Genomic DNA, 22,004 nt, shown 5'->3' with positions numbered 1-22,004 from the left:
CCCTAAGTCCCCGCCAGGAGCCCTAAACCTAACCCTCCCCCCATCCCAGGGACTGTCCGTGCCCGGCATCCCTTTGATCGGGATGATGGGCGCCGGTCTCCCAGCGTAGGTAAAATAACAGGCGTCGAGATTTTGCCGCCTGTCATTTAACCCATGCCGGAATTAAGCAGTCGGGAAGCCGGCAGTCGGCATTGCGTCCGCCGGCTTCCTGACTGTTCCCCCACCAGACAGATAAGAGGAACGATTCACATTTTTTTTTTCCTGATAGATCACACAATACTATGGACATCCAATGTCCTGTACAGATACAACACAATTATCATTGCTATCTGAACAATAAATCATTGAGCTGCCATTTTTAAATGCACTTTGTCAGCTAGATCGCGCACACGCTGCAATTGTGGCAAGATATCGGTTAATTGGGACACAGAGTGTCGTGCAGCACTTATGATGTCGAGAGCCTATATAAAACTTGGCTTGTGAACAACGATTGGCCCGGTTGCTGTCTACACATTGTGCAAAAATCAGAGTGACCAACCAACAATTGGCTTATTTGCACAATTATCGCACAGTGTGTACCTAGCTAAAGTGGCACTCTGGATACAATCCTTATCCTAATCTTAGCAATCGTAAGCAGCGCATTCTCATATCTCAGAGAGAGAGAAAAAAAAACTTGGATTCTTTACCTAAAAACATAGCTAAGAGGAGCACTGAATGAACCTAGAAAGAAAATGCAGTATTTAGATGTACATCTAGCTTTATTGCGCGTTAAAAAGCCCTTCTAGTCGCGCCACATCGTGACCCGATTCGGTAGCCCCAAGCAACTTTTTTCCCTTCAAATGGGTCTTATGCGCAAAGTGATGTGAATAGGACACACAAGCAGCTTTAGCTGACTATAATGATATGCAGCATGCCTATAATCTGTATGCGACCCCGGGTGCATCTGCATGCGGAATGCTACATTACAGTGTTATAGTCGCTGACTAACGCATTTCGCATGCAGATACACCCGCAGTTGCACACAGAACATAGGCATGCTGCATGTCATTTTAATCAGCAGAAGCCGCTTGTGTGTCCTATTTGCACTGCCCTGCATATAAGACGTATTTGAAGGGAAGACACACAAAAAGACGATCAACACTAGAGAGTCACATGGTGCTCACACGTTGTGTGGAACGCGACTTGTAGCGCGCAAAGGATAGTTGCATGTGGACACATCTGTATTTAGTAAAAGCTGCAAGAGAGTATGTATAAGGCCATAATCAAAGTCATGGGTAGATGGAAGACTTCTGTAACCAAGATATGTTTTATGCCAACTCATTGACAGTATACAGTTGGTAGCTCCCAATCACATTTTACAGGATTATTTTCTACAAGTCCGCCAACATATCATACAAGGTGTCATTACAAGGAAGTAGACTGTACACTAGTAGTTCAACCATGGGTGTCAAATTCGGTTCACAGATAATATTTACGTTTTAGGACAAAAATAAAAACGGCAACATGTGTGGTCTCAATAAAAGAGCGGAAGGGGCCAGAGCCAGTTTCCATTCCTCCTATTTGCATACGTGTCACCGGTACTAGCCAGGAGCTGGCAGCTATTAAAACTAGGCAGGGTATTTCACCAGTTTATGTCCGAATCAAATCGTTGGAACTTTAATTCCTAAAAGCAGTTACACTTTTAAAAAGCATTAGAGGCACATTTAAAAGCAGCAGGGGGTGCCTAACTCTATCTGCTCGTATGTACACAGTTACTTTCATGAATGCGGGAGACCGATGAGAACTCTGGCGATAAGTGGCTGCGATACTTTTAATAATTTATCCAGACTGCTTTATTGAATTTGCAGTGATTGTTATTATTGCTGTACGAGCCCATCTGCTGACCGCACACACCGCTTACCTCCTGTATTGTGCAGCTCCCAGAGAATTTCAGGTTGTATTCCTTCTGGACCTCCCGGTGGGTGATGATCAGCGTGTAGTTCTGGTTTAATGACTCCTGTTGAGAGCTGTGGGAACGGAAGTAGAGACAGTAAGTCAGCAAAGGCATGTAGCAGCATGTTTCATCAGAACCATGATCCCTCTGGGACAGCCAGGGCTGCACACAGGCAAGTCTAGGCACAGAGCTGCTACAGTACTGACCAAATATAGACACCGTGTCCTGTGAGCCTGCTACTTTCACAGACACATAGATAACACTCACATAATTATTAGGTCTAATTTGTTAAACACGTACATACAGCATTGCCACAGGGACCTGGTCCAAACAAAGCCACCTACCCAGTACTAGAACACGTCACCATAGATATGAAGAGGAACCTAGCCAGTTATGTTACTGGAAAATAAAGCACACACCACAATATTGGCACAGTATAATTAGGTTTCCTCATACAAATAAATATATATATATATATATATATATATATATATATATACACACACACACACATATACAGTCAGGTCCATAAATATTGGGACATTGACAGAATTTTCAGATTTTGACCTCTATTCACCACCACAATGGTTTTGAAATGAAACTAACAAGATGTGCTTTAACTGCAGACTTTCAGATTTCATTTGAGGGTAATTACATCCAAATCGGGTGAACAATGTAGGAATTACAACAGTTTCAATATGTGCCTCCCACTTTTTAAGGGGCCAAAAGTAATGGGACTATCAACTCAAAAGCTATTTCATGGACAGGTGTGGGCTATTCCCTCATTATTTCATTATCAATTAAGCAGGTAAAAGGTCTGAAGTTGATTCTAGGTGTGATATTTGCATTTGGAATCAGTTGCTGTCAACTCTCAATATGAGATCCAAAGAGCTGTCACTATCAGTGAAGCAAGCCATCATTAGGCTGAAAAATCAAAACAAACCCATCAGAGAGATAGCAAAAACATTAGGTGTGGCCAAATCAACTGTTTGGAACATTCTTAAAAAGAAAGAACGCACCGGAGAGCTCAGCAACACCAAAAGACCCAGAAGACCACTGAAAACAACTGTGGTGGATGACAGAAGAATTATTTCCCTGGTGAAGAAAAACCCCTTCACAACAGTTGGCCAAATCAAGAACACTCTCCAGGAGGTAGGTATATATGTGTCAAAGTCAACAATCAAGAGAAGACTTCACAAGGGTGAATAAAGAGGGTTCACCACAAGATGCAAACCATTGGTGAGCCACAAAAACAGGAAGACCAGATTAGAGTTTGCCAAACAACATCTAAAAAAGCCATTACAGTTCTGGAACAACATCCTATTGACAGATGAGACAAAGATCAACTTGTACCAGAGTGATGGGAAGAGAAGAGAAGGAAAGGAACTGCTCATGATCCAAAACATACCACCTCATCAGTGAAGCATGGTGGTGGTAGTGTCATGGCGTGGGCATGTATGGCTGCCAATGGAACTGGTTCCCTTGTATTTATTGATGATGTGACTGTTGACAAAAGCAGCAGAATTAATTCTGAAGTATTTCGGGCAATATTATATGCTCATATTCAGTCAAATGCTTCAGAACTCATTGGACAGCGCTTCACAGTGCAGATGGACAATGACCCGAAGCATACTGCAGAAGCAACCAAAAAGTTTTTTAAGGTTAAAAAGTGGAATGTTATGCAATGGCCAAGTCAATCCCCTGACCTGAATCCGATTGAGCATGCATTTCACTTGATGAAGACAAAACTGAAGGGAAAAGGCCTCAAGAAGAAGCAGGAACTGAAGACATTTGCAGTAGAGGCCTGGCAGAGCATCACCAGGGATGAAACCCAGTGTCTGGTGCTGTCTATGCGTTCCAGACTTCAGGCTATAATTGCCTGCAAAGGATTTGCAACAAAGTATTAAAAAGTGAAAGTTAGATTTAGGATTGTTTAGTTTGTCCCATTACTTTTGGCCCCTTAAAAAGTGGGAGGAACATATAGAAACCGTTGTAATTCCTACACCGTTCACCTGATTTGGATGTAATTACCCTCAAATTAAATCTGACAGTCTGCAGTTAAAGCACATCTTGTTTGTTTCATTTTAAAGCCATTGTGGTGGTGAATAGAGGCCAAAATATGAAAATTCTGTCAATGTCCCAATATTTATGGACCTGACTGTATATAAATACAAGAGCTAGCACTCCACATCAACCAAAGTACTTGCCCGGGTGCACTCTATAGTTTGTGACTACTTAAATAGAGAAGGAATGGCAGCGGCACTCCCAGGACCTCTAATGCAAAGAATCACACCACACTGGGATAGTTCAGTCCAACGTTTCAGTCAGAAGACTTTTATCAAGAACACAACGTGAAAACATGAAGTACATACCTTTATAGAGCACATGTGATTGTGTAATGAGAAGCGTGTTCATCTCTCCGGGCGCCGAGTGACTGACGTCATCAGCATGCGACCCGCGAGAGGACGGAGCTGCCCTGACGTCAGGTTTGTGATGCTGATATCCTGATGCTATCACCCGGGTAACCAACAGAGAGGGGGGATGGTGAAGAAAGTGAAAGTACCTGCATAATCAATAAACATATGTAACCATGAATGATTGTGCGTACAGTCATAGTATCAATAATATAGTAAATGCATCGTGTGAGCATTAATGAATGTGTGAAAGTGATGAGTGAAACACAACATGAGGTAAAAACATGAACATACAACATATACATATAGAACACGAAAAAATACATAAATAATTATGCACAAAAACAAATATCAATGGACTGCCTGGGAAAAATTATATGATTTAAGATAATGGTTGCAAACATGAAGATAAAGGCTGGGCATAAAAGAATGAGTAAGCTCACGTGTTTACAAGGTACAGAACAAATAAACGATGGGGCTTCTCACAATGAGGTTATCCCATTCTGGGTGGCAATAACAACAGACCACATCAACAGAATAAAAGATAACCTAATAATTAATGCACAAGTGATGCAGAAATAAAGAGAGAGAATGAATAAAAGGACAACCTGTACATATACAAAATAATTATTATAATAATCGAACCCTAAAGGAGGGCAAAAAATCTCATCGATCGACACCAATAATCCATTGTTTCATATATGTTGAAATGAATATATGAGCTGACCATCATAGCTCACTATATTAGTACCAAAAAATAAATATATATATAAAAATATAAATATATATAAGGCCTTAGGGTTCAATTATAATAATAATTTTATTTGTTCTGTACCTTGTAAACACGTGAGCTTACTCATTCTTTTATGCCCAGCCTTTATCTTCATGTTTGCAACCATTATCTTAAATCATATAATTTTTCCCAGGCAGTCCATTGATATTTGTTTATGCGCATAATTATTTATGTATTTTTTCGTGTTCTATATGTTTATGTTGTATGTTCATGTTTTTACCTCATGTTGTGTTTCACTCATCACTTTCACACATTCATTAATGCTCACACGATGCATTTACTATATTATTGATACTATGACTGTACGCACAATCATTCATGGTTACATATGTTTATTCATTATGCAGGTACTTTCACTTTCTTCACCATCCCCCCTCTCTGTTGGTTACCTGGGTGATAGCGTCAGGATATCAGCATCACAAACCTGACGTCAGGGCAGGTCCGTCCTCTCGCGGGTCGCATGCTGATGACCTCAGTCACTCGGCGCCCGAAGAGATGAACACGCTTCTCATTACACAATCACATGTGTTCTATAAAGGTATGTACTTCATGTTTTCACGTTGTGTTCTTGATAAAAGTCTTCTGACTGAAACGTTGGACTGAACTATCCCAGTGTGGTGTGATTCTTTGCATTAGAGGTCGTGAGTGTGTGTGTGTGTGTGTGTGTGTGTGTGTGTGTCCGGTGTTGCCCGGGTTTAAATCTTCAAGTTATTAAGTTTTATTATGTGAGATCATCCAAATCCATCGAGTGGAAGGCCCAGAAGAGGCTCCCTGGGTCAAAGTTCTGACTGGTGCATTCTGCCGTGAGGTCCGACCGCGACCCCAAACACTAATTAGGCATCCCAGACCAATTGCCACTCCTCTGAAGTTTTCATCCAAATTTATCCAGTGGGAAGCCCAGAACAGGCTCCCCAAGTCAAAGTTCTGCCCAGCAAACAGCAACGGGAAGTCCAACCGGGATCCATAACCATCCTAAAACCTGACTAGGATCCAACTGTACCACTTCACGTTGGTTTCATCCTAATCGGTAGAGGGGTGTCCGAAAGCCGAACCGGACAAACAAACAGATATATAATATGAGCTTATAGTCAACATTGTGGGCTGGAGGAACCTATTTTGTCTATTTGTGAGACCTCTCCCAATAGATGACAATGGGCAGATATTTTGTACTAAGCTATCTCCATCATCCACGTTCCCAGCTCTTTATTAATCTATTTTCATAGTTGCTCTAATTAACTGTAGAACAAGCAACTCTGCTTAATTGTCAGCGATACAAACTAGAACTTAAGCGAATGCAGCCATAACGTCCACAATGAGGAGCAACACACTAACATGGTTAGAAATGGGATGGTTACAAAATCAAAATAGATCTTCAAGTACTCTTGATAATAATTGTATGTACCCATTCCGACCGACCCTGCAGCATGTATTACCATATGCAGGTGTGGTCATCACACTAGTCCCCCATCATCAATGGAATGGATAATTAAAGTCATTGCGCGAGAAAGCAGGTCCACCGTGAAACGCGTTGTAGAATTATCCAAGTTAGAACAAACAGTTTTTAATTTTAGCTTATGCTTTAGTTTTGCCACTTTTAATCTGTGTTTTATACTACACCGTCTCATATTGTTTTTCTAAAATTGTTTTATGAACTGGAACCAAGAAGTAAATCATCTATGTTTGTCATTAAGTCCTCTCTCATCATGTAGGAGCCCTTGCAAGCTGTGCAAAGCCCCATTTGGGCCTTCAACTCCACAAAACGGGGCTTCAATGCACAGACACAGACGACTGCACATGCTCAGAAAAGCAGTAACCTTTGGAGGATATAGGTTCAACATCATCCCCTTCACCTCCAGGTCTCGTAGATCTGCTGCAATGGCCATAGTTCCACCACTGGCACTGGCCTATTCCCTGTTGCACATTAAATGTCATCTGCTGTACATAAACATTCAATTTTTGGTGCTGAACCAATGCTTATAAACAATTGCTAGAAACCAGTGACATCCATGATGGGCCTGAATGAAAGCCCAGGTTCCTGTGAACTCATTGGTTGTGTTATAATGATCATGAGTGCAGTCCACAACATGGCTGCCTCCTGTCTGTGCAGACAACTACACTAACATTCAGCGTCTTCCTTGTAACATTTAAAAAGCATTTTCGGCTTAAAGAGGAGTTCACATGCTCTAAATTTCCTAACATTTACTGGAGACGGTGCAATGCCTCACACGCAACACTTCCCTGTGGTGGGTTTTTTTTTTTTTTTGTCCTTTTTACTTTTATTTTTATTTTAGCGCCTTTGGGATTTTAAATTAAACACTGCTAAAGCCGTCAATTAAATTTTCAGTTTTTAAGCTTGCAGATTTATACTGGCTCATGCCAGCCACGAAACACATTTACAGTAATTACAGCTTATTTACATTAACACAAAATAAGAAATCAATATGTAGATGTAATGTTTGTTCTAGCTAATGCGCAAGGAGATTTCACATTTGCCGCAAACAGCCGTCACTTAAAAACCTGGAAAGTATGCAAATCTCCAGAGCCTGTGTGCAGCGGAATCACGCCAACCACCGTCTCGAGATGGAAAGCAAATACGGAGCACTAATCTCAGCGGTGGCCTGCGACACAGACTATGACTTAAATTATACTGCAACAATTCAAAGGGAAGCTCTTTGCTTTAGATAAAATTTATGCATCGAATACAACCATTCTGATACACAGAAGGAGTTCCAATAGGATAACAAATACTCTGTGCCACAGTTTAAAAGAAATATGTAGGGGGAGGGGTCTTGCCTTTAAAATGTTTGATTTGTTTGCCTTTTTTTTTTTTAAAGCAGCATTGAATAACATTGTACAAATAACGAACGCTGCAGTCACAATGAGTGTTCCCCACCTGCCATACCATTTCTAGAACTATGGTAAATTCTCTTAATCCTGTGCAAAAATACAGCTGCAATAATTATTGGGAAGGGGGTGGGCTAAAAAAAAATAAAATAGAAACATTATTATATTAAAACAAATACGTTAAAAATCCAAGTTTCATCATTTACAGATATAGGAGTGAATTTCAATGTAAATGGACAAAAAAAAAACAAATCAAATGTTTGTTTTTTTTATACAGCCTTACACTACTTTTTAGTTATTAATGTGCTCCTCCTAGTGGTAACTAAAGTGAATGCATTTATCAGAATTTAAGTATGAGACAGAGACCATTAAATATAATAAGACTACACTATTTGTGGACTAGGTTCTTCCTAGTCTTTATTTTGAATTCTCACAGTTTACAAGCTACAAGAAAACAGGAGGAGCCAATTCTGTGATTGGACGAGACATACCACTGGCAAACACAATTGTGCTAGCTAGCACCATGATTACCTATCATTACTAGCGACGCAATCAGACCTCTGTGTGAGAGTGGTCCAGAAAGAGCAAAAACCACTCACGTATAGCTCAATACTATAAATGGACTTTATAGGGGCTGTACAATTTACACTTCTATTCAAACAAATCTCTAAAATCTAAAATACAGCCAATAGCTACTATGGCCTGTATTTAATTAGATTTGCGTACGCGATAAAGACTCTTATGCCGGACTTTTCGCCTACATTGCGTATTTTGGGTGGGGAAACTTATCATGCGCAATTCGTCCTATTCAATTCCAAAAGACGCGAAAACAGCGACATGCGAAGGCAGAACAGGCGAAAAGTGGTGTCAGAATCGGGAAAATCAGCCTGAACCCCCCCCCCCTCCAAAAAAAAGGTGCGAAAACATTGGGGATCAATGTAGTAGTGCCCGATCAGCCCAAATTAAATGGTTTGGGGTACTTAAGTTGGTACAATTGCCTCTAATTAGCGCCTTTGCACAAGTGGTGAAGAATGGCATTAAGCACTATTTTTTGGAAAAAATGAGTACGGTCAAATTTGGGGTACTTGAAAATGGGTCCTAGCATGTTTAAAAGTCACTAAAGTGAAGTTTTAAACGCACCTGAAGCAAGCACCTGCAATAAAAAAAAAACACCTCCCCCATACTTACGGACCCCCCAACAGTCTATGTAGCTACTTTTTAAGTTTGTACCCCCCCACTTTGTACACTTTCGTCCCCAAATTCAAAGTACTTTTTTGGGGTGTCCCTCACTTTTATTTTTTTTAGGGATTTTTTTGACGCAGTTGTCCTTTTGGGGCCTGTCCCAAGGGAATCGGTATGATATCCCGGCTGCCGCATGGCCGGGAGTTAAAATCCCAGCAGCGGCAGCCCGACAAACCAGCAGAGCCTGGCAGCGGAAGCCCGACAGCGCTGGAAATCCCGATCGTCCTAAGGTAAGTATCTACTAACCTAACCCTAACCTCCCCCCCTGTGCCTAACCCTAATCCCCCCTCTACGTGCCTAACCCTAACCCCCCCTTCCCCGCTGCCTAAATCTAAGTCCCCCGGGGGGGGGGTGCCTAATCCTCGCCGGGATATGACAGTCAGGAAGCCAGCTGCCGGTATTAAGGGAGCCGGCTTCCCGATTGTATACCGTCCCAAGGGTGCTGAGTGGTTTCCCCACCTTTGCACCCCAAAATAAAAAAAAATGCACTTATTTTCTCCTGCTATTCAGAGGCGAATCTTTTTCGCCTATTACATAGCATTGACTTTCCGCGTACGTGTAAAGCGGATGGAATGGAGTACGGAGATAAGTTTCCACCTGGTGAAAAGTCGCAATTGGCGACACTTTTTGGCGGATCTCGGCTTTTCGCTTCGAATTGAATACGGGCCTGTGTGTGAATTTAATTTCGGCACAAAGATTTTTTTTTTTTTTTTTTATGTCCGATTTTTGGATAAACAATGATTTTCTCTTCTACATTATGCAAAAAAAAAAAAAAAAACTCCATGTACTTTGTAATACTACAAAATAAAAGTTCCAGGAACCTGTAATAAATGACCCCCTTCTTCCGCCTAGCTCCTCGGCACTTCCTTGCCCTTTGTGCAGTACCTGCTGGGGGTAGTTATTACCTCATAGCAATCAGGAACCCATCTTTATATGTACAACTGTGCGTGCACGTAAAGCAAGCGATTCAGAGAAGTCAAGGTCTTTGCTTCTGCACTTGTCACATGAGCAATTAAGATATTGGAAAATTGTACTTTACGTCTAATCCAGCTACTACAGCTTTGTATGCCGCGGTTTTCTTGCCGGAAGAGAAACCAGTTTGGAAATATTAGAGCGCTTTTTCCCCCTAGCTGTCTGATAAAAGCTCGTGTGACACACACCTGTTAATGTACCATGTGCACTATCGTGCTAAGTAACGGAGACTTATAGGAAGACGAATATGCTTTTCCATCTGTGTCACACAGCCTTAAAGTACAGTTTATGAGTAAGGGAATGTAGGCTGCTTTGGAAAGGCAGAGTGCGGAAATTATCTTAGAGGGACAGAGAAGGAGGCAGGCAGATTACAGGCACAAAGAATGGTGATTGAGTGGAACTGAAGGGGAAGATTAGGAGATGATGACAGATTAACACGTGTGCTGGAATGACAGAGGCGGCTAGTAGTGCTGTAATCCGGCAAACTGACACTTGCAGCCTTGTGTGTGTGTAATGTGATCACAGACTCATTCCAAAGACTGAATGATGACTTGTCACAGCTGTCGCAGAATTAGGAATCGCTATGTAATGCCGGCAGTTGTTTAGCCGCCGGATCAAATACAGACAGCGGCAACGTGACGGGTCGGAATCCCGACTGCAACTGGTAAGTACTCTAACCCTCCCCTCCCCTACCTTAGTGGTGCCTAACCCTAACCTCACCGCACCCTAAAACTAACCCTCCCGGGGGAGTGCCTAACCCTAACCCTCCTGGGGTGGTGCCTAACTCCAGGTCCCCCCGGGGGCCCCTAAAGCTACCCTCCCCCGGCTGCTACACGCTAAAACACCAGACTTACCTTCGTTCGGTAAGCCGGGTGTTGGGATTTAGTAGTGGGGCTAATGATAGGTGTCGGGATTTCGACGCCTGTCTTTAGTCCCATGTCGGGATGTTGGTGGCTGGATAGCGCCCGCCGGTATCTTGACCGCATCACGCAGAATTATAAAGAGAGGGATTTAGCACATTCGAATCAACAAAAACATGAAAAAATTAAACCAAATAAATGTTTTTGTATTATATTAACATGTATTCCCTATAGTTTCTAAGATCAATGCCTAATTTCAGGCATGTGATGTAATTAAAATACCGCCAATATACCGACGCCGGGATCCCGACCCCCGGTAAAATGCTGATGCCGCCATCCCAAATGGGATAAGGATACCGGCGTCGCACCCTGGACGCAGGAATACCGATCATCCAGATGCTGGTAAGTGTTTTAGTTAGATGAGGGGGATAGGATTAGGCACCCCCCCCCTGCCCCAGGGAGACTTAGGTTTAGGGTGCGGGCAGGGAGGGTTAGGATTAGGCACCACCGGGGGGAGGTTAGGGTAAGGCACCACTAAGGGAGGGTTAGGGTACTCACCTCTCTTGCTGGGATCTTCACACTTCGGACTTCCGGCATCGGGATTAGAATCGGCGGCTATTGAGCCGCCAGGCTATCATACCATATATAGTTATAAAATTGTTTTGGAGTTACAGTTGTATCAAATACACAAGGAAAAGTTAATCTGTGTCATATCCAAGGGCAAGAGAACTCTGCTAGATGACATAACAGACTCACAGAAAAAGCCAGAACAATAAAGCAATGTGATCAGCTAAAGATGCATCAGGATGCATACAAACCAAAAACTTATAATTTGACATAATAGAACTGAATACATTACCCTGATTGGCCGGACATAGATGGGATTGGTATCTCTGGGGTGAGGACATAAAGGCTATTGTTTTTTGGCAAGTGAAGACTCCTTAGGACAGTCTGGAATTAAAAACACACAATATTAATACAAATCAATATGTATATGGGTACTATTTTAGCAGACATGCACTACAGCAGAAACAGGTAACCCTGCCTAATGCTCCCAAACATCAAAAAGATAGGGATAATTCACAATGGCGCTAATCACAGTCAATGGTAGGGAATTTTCAAAAGGCAAGATGTTCTTACACTTTGTCAGTCCTCATTATTCCAAAGGAAACACCAAAGTTCTCCAAAGAAAGCGTATTTTCCAAACTTCTTTTCCAAGATTTTCCTCTCAAACATAAAGAGACCAGAGAGACATAGCGTAATATTGTAAAACACCAAGAAATTTAGTTTTATTATAAAAACACACTCACTTAAACGATAATAAGCATATCACACCATAAGGTGTAGTCAGGGGAATATTTCACAACTGGTTACCCCCCCAAATGGGAGCTTCTGATGAAGGATATCAATCTGAAACGCGTTAAGCTGTTGGTGATGGTCTTTGGGGAGGAATTATTCCACTGTGTTTTGGAACCCTGGAGCTAAGTGGGAGGACGGAGATCCGGAACTTTGGACGCCCCATTCTCTCCATTTACCATTTGGGAGGGTAACCAGTTGTGAAATATTCCCCTGACTACACCTTATGGTGTGATATGCTTATTATCGTTTAAGTGAGTGTGTTTTTATAATAAAACCGAATTTCTTGATGTTTTACAATATTACGCTAGGTCTCTCTGGTCTCTTTATATTTGAGAGAAAAATCTTGGAAAAGAAGTTTGGAAAATAGGCTTTCTTTGGAGAACTTTGGTGTTTCCTTTGGAATAATGAGGACTGACAAAGTGTAAGAACATCTTGCCTTTTGAAAATTCCCTACCATTGACTGTGATTAGCACCATTGTGAATTATCCCTATCTTTTTGATTGACTTATTTAGAGGATTTTGTGAAGGGTCCTCATTGATTATTTACAGGCAGCGATCCAGAGTGTTTGCGCAGTTTTGAATCAAATTTCATTGTAATATAATGCTCCCAAACACCTATTGCCCCTTGATATTATAGAAAAGAGATGGACAGCCAGCTACAGTCCTCTCTGCGCTATAGCCGGTCTTATGTACAGATATATGAGTCGGAGTGTTTAGTATCAGTAAATCAAAGCTAAACCATCTTGTGGTTGACAGAGATAAACTTTTTTTTTTTTTTTTTTTAAGTGGGAGTACGAGTGATATCACTAGTTATCGAATCAAATATGTCAACACGTAATGTATGGACCCAAATATGCTGCAGAACAAGTATGGGATTAAATTAGATCATCATAACTGTGACAGGACAATGACCAATATTAGCCCCTGTATGGAAAGTCCCTTTGTGACCATTCTAACAGACTCCCACTTGTTGGGAAGCGATCCTTCTAGCTAGCCCAAGTGGACAATGGTTCAGTCTTATTCAATTTTGGCTATTTTTATGTGCAGCTAACTTGGAATGTGCTTGTATTATTTTGTTTACAGAAGATGTCAAATAGATTTACTTTGTGCAGGGTGGAATACAGAGTGAAAACTAACAATTTTCTTGCTAGCAGAGCTTATACTTCAAACATGTCACTTACTATGTGATATGGTACCCTACCTAAGTGTTGCCCAGAAAGCAGGTAGAATAATAATAGTACACAATTATAGTAATATAAAATGGAACAAAGACAAAAAAAAAAAAGAAAGCATGGATGAAAAAGCATGGTCCTACAAAAGGTTGTATTCTGAAAAGTAGATTTTAATGGGCTTTAAAAAAAGAAAACTAGGAGTGATCATTTCATCAGAAGTGCAGGGTAAAGCGTAAACCTTAGTAATGAGGTATAGATATCCTTAGAACTCAATCACAACAGGCGTATTAACAGAATAGGTTGCATGGTTTCTAATTAAATACAAATTTAAAAAAGTTATCCGGATGGAAAATCTACAATGTCTAGATAGACTATCGACACCAGATCGAGGGTCAAAGCTGTCAAATGGTCGACAGTTAAAAGGTCGACATGGACTAAGGTCGACACGTGGTTTTTAATGATTTTTAGGGTTTGGTTTAAGATGAGCGTTCGGCACTTGGCGGAGGGTTAGGGTTACGATGTGGAAGAGGACAGTTATGGTTATGCCCTGGGTAGAGGGTTAGGGTTTAAAAAAACAAACAAACAAACAAAAAAAAAAAAAAGTGTTCACCCTATCTGTGCTGACCATTTGACCCTGTCGACCTAAATCCATATCGACCTATTGACTGGCTATCTAGACACTGTTGATCTTTGATACCACACCCAAAAAAAACCAAACAGACTGTATAGTGCAGTATTCTTCCAATAATACAGATTTTCTATTGATTCAGACAAATGGAGACCAGCAAACATGCATCAAACAGCATCCGCTGTATTTTCAGTTTTCGGTTGGAGCCTCATACACATTTGGAGACTGTAGTTGTGGGAATTCAGATTTGCTACCTTAAGCTAATGTGACAATCCGAAAGGGCTCATGCGGGAAGCTCAGTCGCCCATTGATCTCAGGACGGCCGCAGCAGCAGTCATCAATATCATCTGCACTTGCACAAGCTCCATGTCAGGTGCAAGAGATCCATCAGAAACTTGATTCCCCGTACTCACAACTCTGAATTACAGAGCTTTACATGCACTCCCAGGACCCTCCAGTATAGTTGTCACCCCCCCATAAACGCCCAATTGCATGGAAAGACAGTTCCGGCCAAGTTCTGTCTGACTCAGAATATGATGGAGATACACAAATATGCTTAAAATTTGGATACCCTGTGTGCCAAAATCTCGCTATTAACATCCATGCACAATATGTTCAGAATCAGGCCCTTGGAGTGAGCTGCTTATACAGTAAGTACTGAAGTTGCCATTATGAGGACTGAGGAGCCTGGGGCAGTCAGGCCGTCCCCTAATCACGCAGCATCTTTTCCAGCGGTTTAAAAATATAAATTTCAGAATACAGTGGGCATAAGGGAGCAGCAAGACAAATATATATCTCAAATTCCCTAAAAAGCAAGTAAACTAACAGTTTGATATTAATATATATATATCACAGGTTGTGTATTGGTGTATTGAATGACATACTGTACATGGAATAACTGGAGTGTTTATTCTTAGGGCAATGCTGGCAGCAGGAGAGAGCAGCTACTCTTACCTAACCAGACAGGGTAACGGACGTCTTGTCAGAAATAATAGCGGTAGAAGGGTTAGAGATATTATTTTATTGTGCAAACCGGACCACAACAGATGATCTATATTGTATATAAAGGCATGTACTCATTAAGGGGGAGGAAGGTGTGGTTAAAGTGGGTTGGAGAGATATAAACATTATAATCAGAGAACCACTGTAAGTTCTGCTATTGCAATGGAATACACAGAGTTTATAATAAAGCTGTGCATCAGAGGTCATAATGCCCAGGACCTGAATCACATGGACACGCGCAAAACGGCCACAAGTAGATACAGGTTGTGCCAGGCTTCTTTGAAGGATGGCATGTGTAATAGATGTATGTATTATGTATAATACATACATAATCAGATAGAGAACAGTGGGCACAAAGTTAGCATTTTTAGTGCTTTATCCGAAGATTCTGACGGTTTTAGAATTCTTATTCCGGGATGTAGTTTAAATCCCTGATGTCGGGATGCCGGCCCGTAATCCTGACACCAGTCAGAATCCCGGTGCCAGCATCCCAACGGTAAATATTGGGGTTAGGGATTAGGTTTAGGCTGCGGGGGAGGAAAGTTAGGTTTGCGGTAGGGGTAGGGTACTTACTGACGGGTGTTGGTATCCTAACCCTGTCAAAATGCCGGTCATTGGGATTCTGACCGCCGGCATCCCGTACCCAACCCCTTATTCCAATGTCCATAGCTTTATACTTATGACCAATTAGGAAGATAGGAAAACAATGTTAAGATACCATGAAATTATAATATCCATGCTGTAAATAAGAATGAACCTAGCTTCTGTAAAGTGTTATACACCTTCAGACATAAACCCCGGCTTTAACATAAACCCCGGCTTTAATCCAGCTCGGACTCTGGACACGGGTTGAAACCGGGGTTTCAGTACTCACCCCCCTTTGACAACTGGGTGATAGACCTGGGTTATTCACGGGACGACACCCTTCACACCGGACCAGGGTCTTCTGTCTAACAGTAGACGCTTGGAGATATCATCGCCACGTGCTACTGTGCCCACCAATCAAGTCCTTTTAGGCCATGCCTTTCAAAATAAGCCATGGTACTGATCCAGGTTGCAAGTCCCAGGAATAATCCTGGTCGATTGCAGGCTTGTGGACCCAGGACTGTCAAGCCAGGTCAAAACCTTTTAGACATAAGCAGGACCCAGGTCGACTTGCCATGCCCAGTCAAATTCCCGGGTTTTTGCTTATGCCTGAAAGGAGTATAAGTCTTCTTACAGTGGTTTAGCTTCACCAGTTAGCTATTAAAATATGAGATATGGTAAGAACTTACCCTTGTTATCTCTATTTCTACGAAGTCCATAGGGTTCCACAGGATACCTTGGGGTATAGGTGTGACGTCAGTCGCAGGGCACCAAAGAGTTACGCTTTCAGACTCCCAGGATGCACTAGGTCCCCCTCCTATACCCCGCCCCCGGGCCAAGGCACCTCAGTTAGTTACCAAGCCATAGGCCGGAGGAGGAGAAGGAAGAGAGAGAACAAAGATCTGGACACATACAAGAATCACATTCTCACCAGAGGGAGACGGAAAACCGGTGACCAGAGCAAAGCCCATCTGCAGCACAGGTGCGACAGGGCGGGAGTCCTGTGGAACCCTATGGACTTCGTAGAAATAGAGATAACAAGGGTAAGTTCTTACCATATCTCATATTTTCTACTTCAGGGTCCATAGGGTATCCACAGGATACCTTAGGGATGTCCCAAAGCAGTATCCTTTAAGGGTGGGGACGCTCCTGTGCAGAAAGGAGAATCCGCCGCCCGAAGGAAGCATCCTGAGAGGCGAAGGTGTCAAACCTGTAATACCTCACGAAGGTATGGACAGAAGACCACGTAGCAGCCTTGCAGATCTGAACTGCCGAGGCACCACGTCGAGCTGCCCACGAAGGACCCACAGACCTAGTGGAATGAGCCTTCAGAGAAGGAGGGACCGGTAGGCCTTCATGAAGATAAGCTTCAGAAATAGCCATACGGATCCAGGCTGCCAAAGTTTGCTTTGAAGCAGTCCAACTCTTTTTACGGAAGCCATAGAGGACAAACAAAACGTCCGACTTCCTAAACGAAGAAGTGCGGTCAACATAAGTCCTTAAGGCCCGCACAACATCCAAAGAGGCCTCACCCACGGAAAGACCCGGTGAGCTAAAGGCCGGAACAACTATTTCCTCGTTAACATGAAACTGGGAAACAACTTTGGGAAGAAACTCGGGCCGAGTGCGGAGCACTGCCCTGTTCCCATGAAAAACCAAGAAAGGGGGTCTACAAGAAAGAGCCCCTAACTCAGAAACATGTCTGGCCGAAGCAATGGCCAGAAGGAAAACAGTCTTAGCTGTTAGCCATTTAATATCCACTGAGCCCAGTGGTTCAAACGGCGGTCCTTGGAGAGCCCTCAGGACCACAGCCAAATCCCAAGGCGCCACAGGTGGAACAAAGGGCGGCTGAATACGGAGAACACCTTGCATAAAGGTGCGCACATCCGGGATTGTAGCAATCCTACGGTGAAACCAGACAGATAGGGCCGAAACCTGTACCTTCAAAGAAGCAAGGCGAAGCCCATGATCTAGTCCCGCTTGCAGGAAGGCGAGAATCCGAGACAGACGAAACTCCCGCGGTGCATAACCTCTCGGTCGACACCACTGGAAGAACGTATGCCACACGCGATGGTATATCCTCGCGGAAGACGGTTTCCGAGCTCGTAACATGGTACGCACCACAGAGCTGGAAAACCCCCGGAACCTCAGCATGGCCGTCTCAACAGCCACGCCGTCAAAGACAGCCGAGTCAGGTCCGGGTGAAGACAAGGACACTGAGACAGAAGGTCCGGTCGTAGCGGCAACCGCAGAGGACTGTCCACGGACAGACCCTGAAGGTCTGAGAACCAGTGCCGTCTGGGCCACGCGGGAGCTATCAACAGGAGCGTCCCTCCTTCCTGTTTGAATTTCCGGATTACCCGTGGAAGAAGGGAGACCGGAGGGAACAGGTATGCGAACCTGAACGTCCACCGGAAGGACAGAGCATCCACCAGAGACGCCCCTTCATCTCTTGTGCGAGACCCGTACACCGGCAACTTGTTGTTGTGCCGGGACGCCATGAGGTCGATTTCTGGAAGACCCCACCTGTCCACCAGTAGTTGAAAAACGTCCAGGTGCAGGGACCATTCCCTTGGATGAACGTCCTGGCGACTTAGAAAGTCCGCCTCCCAATTTAGCACTCCCGGGATGAAGACCGCTGATATGGCCGGAAGATTGCGCTCCGCCCAAACCAGGATCCGAGAGACCTCTACGAGAGCCGCCCGACTGCGAGTTCCTCCTTGCCTGTTTATGTAGGCCACGGTGGTAGCATTGTCCGACTGGACCTGCACCGGGTGACCCTGGAGAAACCGCTGTGCCTGCAGGAGAGCATTGAAGACCGCACGGAGTTCCAAGATATTGATTGGAAGCTCCGCTTCTGTCGGCGTCCACCTGCCCTGGAACAAGTGTGGACCCGAAACTGCTCCCCAGCCCCGAAGACTGGCGTCCGTTGTCAACAGGACCCAATTTGGAACCCAGAACGGACGTCCCTTGTTGAGGTGGGTCGTCTTTAACCACCACGCAAGGGAAAGGCGAACCTCCGGGGTGATCACAATCGTCTGGAACTTCAGAGACTGAGGCAGCCCGTTCCACTTGGACAGGATCAGGTGCTGCAGAGGTCTGGAGTGAAACTGGGCGTATTCCACCATGTCGAACACCGACACCATGGAGCCCAGTAACCTCATCGCCGAGTGTAAGGACACCCGGCGGCTGTGCAGACAACTGCGCACCCTTGACTGTAAAGCAGAGATCTTGTCCTCCGTCACGAAGATCCTTTGCTGTCCCGAGTCCAATAAGGCTCCAAGATGCAGAATCCTCCGAGACGGGATTAGAGTGGACTTCTGCCAGTTGATTAGCCAGCCGTGCCGTTGCAGCAGTGCAATGGTCAGGTCCAAGTGGTGTAACAGGAGCTCTGGAGATCCTGCCACCAATAACAGGTCGTCCAAGTACGGCAACATGCGGACTCCTTGCAGCCGCAGAGAAGCCGCCATGACCGCCATCACCTTGGTGAAAACACGTGGTGCTGTCGCCAGGCCAAAAGGTAACGCCCGAAACTGGAAGTGGTCGCTGCGGATTGCAAACCGAAGGAACTCTTGATGGCGCAAAAGAATAGGGACATGCAGGTAAGCGTCCTGTATGTCCAATGACACCATGTAGTCCCCAGGTTCCAGCGCCAGAATGATGGACCGTAGGGTCTCCATCCGAAACTTCGGGACCTGCAAAGACTTGTTGAGTGCTTTGAGGTTGAGAATCGGACGATATGACCCATTGGGTTTCTGTACCAAAAATAAATTTGAATAGAAACCCTGGCCCCTCTGGGAGAATGGAACAGGCACTATAACTCCAGCCTGGAGCATAGTGTGCAATACCTTCCGCAGCTCCGTAGCCTTGTTCCGGTCTGATAGTAGACCCGTGGTGAAGAATCGAGGCGGGGGTCTGTGCCGGAAGGAGAGGGCGTACCCGTGGGAGACCACCTCCAGAACCCAAGTGTCTGTCGTAGTGAACGACCAACACCGGGAGAACTGCAGCAGGCGGCCTCCCACCCTGGGATCCCCCAAGGGGAGACCCGGACCGTCAGGCCGCAGGCTTGTCATCTGGCTTGGGGGCCGGACGTCTGGTACTCCATGCCTGTTTCCGGGGCTTGACCGATTTCTTAGGGCCAGCCTGTCGAGGAAACGACTGTGGTTTGGGCCTGCCCTGGGCCCTAGATGACCGAAAGGACGATGGTCCAGAACCAGAAGGAGCAGCGGCCGACGGGAGACAAGCAGATTTGGCTGCCGCCAGCGTGGCCACAATCTTATCCAGATCCGGACCGAAGAGAACTTCTCCGGTAAACGGTAACGCTTCCAGACCTTTCTTGGAATCTGCGTCCGCCTTCCAGGATCGCAGCCACAAGGTGCGACGAGCAGCTACCGCTGCTGAAGAAATTCTTGACACCAGAGTACTAATGTCTAGAGCCGCCTCGTTGATGTAGGTGGCCGAATCACGGAGATTGCCAATCAACTCCGCCTGTTCGGCCGGACAGTCGGATTCAAAAGAAGCCTCTAATGAATCCGCCCAGCGCTCCATCGCTCTGGCAACCCAGCAAATGGCCATAGCCGGCCGTGCTGCCCCCCCTGCAAGGGAATAAGCGGACTTCAGGCAGATTTCTACCTTGCGGTCCGTAGCATCCTTAAGGGAGGACATGGATGGCATCGGCAATGTGGCACTACGGACAAGACGGGTCACGTGAGAATCCACCTGTGGAGGGGATTCCCACTTAGCAAAATAATTATCCGCGAACGGATAAGCCACCGCCAGGCGTCTCTGCGGCTGGTATCTTTTGCCAGGTTGTTTCCACGCCTCCTCTAAATGGTCCACCAACTGACCCGAAAGAGGAAAGACCGTGGCATCGCCCTTCACATCTTTGAAAAAGGCATACTTAGATTTAGCCGCTGGGGGAACTTCGTCCTCAATCACCAAGGCTGTGCGGACCGACCGAATAAGTCCAGGAATATATACTTTGGACTTAGCATCAGCGTCCTTAGTATGGAGAGGTTCCTGATCGTAAGGATCCAGAATCTCCCCATCATCAGACGTCCCTTCGTCATCCTCATAAGGAGCGGACAGAGACGCCACCGGCCTTTTATGAGGCCGCATCACAGACTCCCCTTGCAACACATTCGACAAGTGCTGTACAGTACTCGTCAGGGAGTTAACCCACGCTGGCTCCTGAGAACCCGGGAGCGGGGAAATAGGGAGACTGTGGGGTACCACCAATTGTCGTGGGAACCCCTGCATGGGTGACGACACCACAGACTGCTGGGACAAACCCATCGGAGTAAACGCGGGCTGCGGCGCTAACTGGCCCACTAAAGCTGTTAACGCCTGAGCGAAACAAGCCCAGGGCGGCTCCTGTACCGGTGCTGTAACCGTAATAGGCCGCGCCATGGACAAACACTGCCGGCCAAGGCCCTCCGCGCTACCCTCCCCCTCCGCTAACGGTACTTTGCACGTGGTACACTGTAGCCGGAGGGGAAAATCACTTTCAGACATTATGGCACCACGTATGTGACCTCTCTCACCAATTAAGTATTAAATAGGCGAGAGACCACCCTGCAGCACCGCACCGCAAGGGCTTTAGCAGAAAGAACAGGGACAGTAATAAAGCTGACAGTTTAGAGAAGAAAAGTTACAGGCAGCGCTAGCACAGTCACATACAATGCAGAGAAATAACAATTCCTGCACTAACAGCGCTGATCACTCAACTACACAGACACAGGGCCTGGTAGGACACAGCGCTGCATACACAGACCTGAGCCACAGCGGAGGAGAGGTATGCGGGGGGACCCAGACCACGATGCTTCCTTCCAGACTTACAGCAGCGTTCACCATGCGTTGCAGAGAAGATGGCCGCCGAGGAGCAGAGAGAAGCTGGCCTGGGGGAGGAGCGCTGACACAGGACCAGTCAGCAAAGTGCAGAGAGGGCTGTGTGCAGCGGGGGAGGCGCCGGCTGTGAGACAGGGAAGGCGCGCTCCCCTGGCATGCATTTAACCCCTGGGACGCCGCAGCGCTACCGCTCTGCTGCGGTCCGCTGTCCCAGGGGGTAGTGGAAAGCGCAGGTTCAGTACCTGGCTCCACGCTGCAGCCAGTCCCCAGGGAGCCCCCTACCTGGGGACTCAGGACCATGTGACCAGCGGGGACCCACCGCGGGACCCCGCTGCTTACCTTTGTCCCCCTTG

The 22,004-nt window shown here is 45.2% G+C and overlaps 1 protein-coding gene across 2 annotated transcripts in view; it reads right to left on the bottom strand.

Annotated features, from left to right (window-relative positions):
- FAF1 (Fas associated factor 1) overlaps positions 1-22,004 on the bottom strand; it is a 305,642-nt gene that overhangs the window by 169,373 nt on the left and 114,265 nt on the right. For both annotated transcript variants that reach the window (XM_088479291.1, XM_088479292.1), the window contains exons 6-7: positions 11,918-12,009; positions 1,901-2,006 (exon numbers count right to left, since the gene is read on the bottom strand). In XM_088479291.1, coding sequence (XP_088335417.1) covers positions 1,901-2,006; positions 11,918-12,009 — 198 coding nt within the window. The remainder of the gene's footprint in view (positions 1-1,900; positions 2,007-11,917; positions 12,010-22,004) is intronic.

Source organism: Taudactylus pleione, unplaced genomic scaffold (genome assembly GCF_031769625.1).
Source record: "Taudactylus pleione unplaced genomic scaffold, aTauple2 ptg000230l, whole genome shotgun sequence".
Lineage (NCBI taxonomy): Eukaryota > Metazoa > Chordata > Amphibia > Anura > Myobatrachidae > Taudactylus > Taudactylus pleione.
The sequence above is the reverse complement of the archived record's forward strand: the minus strand, read 5'-3'. Positions and strand labels throughout refer to the sequence as shown.